Source organism: Microtus ochrogaster, unplaced genomic scaffold (assembly GCF_000317375.1).
Source record: "Microtus ochrogaster isolate Prairie Vole_2 unplaced genomic scaffold, MicOch1.0 UNK11, whole genome shotgun sequence".
Lineage (NCBI taxonomy): Eukaryota > Metazoa > Chordata > Mammalia > Rodentia > Cricetidae > Microtus > Microtus ochrogaster.
The window spans coordinates 434,596-436,829 of NW_004949109.1; the positions used below are offsets into that span (position 1 = coordinate 434,596).

Below are 2,234 nucleotides of genomic sequence, written 5' to 3' on the forward strand. Positions count from 1 at the left end.
TGAGACAGGGTTTCTCTCAAACTTTGGAGCCTGTCCTGGAACTAGCTCTTGTAGACCAGACTGGCCTCAAATTCACAGAGATCTACCTGCCTCTGCCTCCCAAGTGCATGCGCCCTGGCTCCAACCTTTTTTTTTTCCCTGAGACATGGTTTTACTATATAGGTCTGGCTGTAACTTGCTCTGCACACCAGGTGAGCCTCTACCTCAAAGATTTGTCTGCCTCTGCTTCCTGAGAGCTGGGATTAATGGTGTAAGCCAACATTTCTGCTCTTACTCATTTCAGCCCAAGTTATATATGCATTACTGATGTATGAGGTTATATGGTATGGACAGCGGACTTTTGTTGGCTATTCTCTACTTGCTGAATCCTCAATGCCTTACAAGTAACTGAGAATTAGTCATTGCGATGGTACCAAAGGTCATCACTCAGACACCTTCAAGGGAAAGGTCTTTTAGAAGATGTTTTCCTGCAAAGGAAAATGCACTTATAACAAAAGTGAAAGCTAATCAGAAAATACTCCACATTCCGAATTTTAAAAACTCTAATTACAAAAGGCTGTGTCTACTTATTCATGAATTTTACCTCTCCTATTAAATCAGAGACTACAGCTGGGGAAACAGGTACAAAAGCTGTCAGGAGTTAGTAATTGCTGGGTGGATTAGCAATGTTACTCTAGCTAATGTGTTACTCTAGCAATGTTACTCTATCTAAACACAATGGGAAAAGGCTTAGCAAACCAACCCTGAAACATACACACTAGTAGGTAATAAACTCAACTAGCGTGACATTTCACACATCCCCACATCTGTAGCCAGGCGTCCGAAGAGATCAGATCTGACCAGGTTCAAGGTGAGGAAGCAGCCCAAGAGGCTAGTTACCCGGCCATTCCCAAGTCCTTGAAGGGACACCAGGTCAGAACCAGGATTTGCTTCCTTCCCCCGCCCCGCTATGGCCTTCCTCCGGATTGGCTGACTGGGGGGACATCACTGACAATTTTAAACGGCGATTGGCCAAGCTGCCGGAGGGCAGCGCAGTTCGCAGGCTCCTAGAGCTAAAGAGGTGCTGGGGAGTCCATAGACCGCGGGCGAACACGAGCTTATACTACCAGAGGCTGCCTCCCGCCGCGCGGCTCGAACCCTCGGCGCTAGACCCTCCTTACTCCCGGCCACCGGGAGCCCTGGTCCCATTCTCAGACACACACCCGCTGGCCCGGGCCGCGGTCACAGCGCGTTCTCCGCCACCGCCTCTCCCCGCCGCCCCGGCGCGGCTGCTGCATTTGCACCATCCCTCCTTCCCATGCGCGGGAGTGGCCCAGGATTTACCTGCACGACCCTGCTGGCGGAAGCCATCTTGCTGCCCATCGTGACCCCCGAGCAGGGGCAGCTTCCGGGGCGCAGGCGAGCGGCAGAAGTATCGGGAGTGGGCAGCGCGGGGCGGAGCCGGTGTGATGTCACTGAGGAGCTGTAAGGGCAAGCTCCACCCCTCCGCGCCAGGACCCGCCCCTCTTCCCGCCCTTGGCGCTCAACCCTGGCCTTTTCTATTGTAGCGCTTTTGCAGCAACCGGTTTGGTTCACCATCCCAAGTTATCTAGGACCATTTCCCTCCCAGATAGTTAGTTTCTAATTTCAGTACAGTTCAAAATTTAATCTGGAACAGAAGTAATACAACCTCCTGTGGTTTCCTAACATAAATAATTTTATTAAAACTTGGAAGTTACATAGATGCCTCCCTTGCTCAGCCATCATCTGTGAAGCAACAGATAGGAAGAAATACGGAGACCCACAGCCAGACGATATGTATGAGAGACCTGGGAGCACTCGGCCCTAAAAAGGATGTCTGCATCCAATCTCTCCCCTTAGGGGTCAGGGAACTCTGCAGAAGAGGAGGAAAAGTGTTAGGAGCCAGAGGACACCAAGGAATCAAGGCCCTCTAGATACAACAGGGCTGGCTCACAGGAACAAAGATGGGGCCAGCATGCATAGGATATGCTCAGATGGGGTTCCAGAGCTGAAGGAGAAATGAATTTGTGTCCCCATCTCTAACCTACAGCCTATCTCCAATCGATAGCCACTTGCGAATGAAAAATTTTCTCCAAGGGTGTCTCACTGGGGAACAAACCACTCTTAGGGTAGGCGGCATGTCAACCATCAGATGGCCGACAGAAAATGAACTCACCTGCACCTTTGGTGGTTCTTTGTCTAAGAATGTTAAGTCAGGACACTTTTTTTTTTTT

General features: G+C 50.4%; 1 protein-coding gene across 1 annotated transcript in view; it reads right to left on the reverse strand.

Moving 5' to 3' along the window:
* Mrps36 (mitochondrial ribosomal protein S36) overlaps nucleotides 1-1,436 on the reverse strand; it is a 6,782-nt gene extending 5,346 nt beyond the window's left edge. The window contains exon 1 of the mRNA XM_005366565.3: nucleotides 1,284-1,436. Coding sequence (XP_005366622.1) covers nucleotides 1,284-1,362 — 79 coding nt within the window. The 5' untranslated portion in view covers nucleotides 1,363-1,436. The remainder of the gene's footprint in view (nucleotides 1-1,283) is intronic.
* Nucleotides 1,437-2,234: the final 798 nt, after the last annotated feature.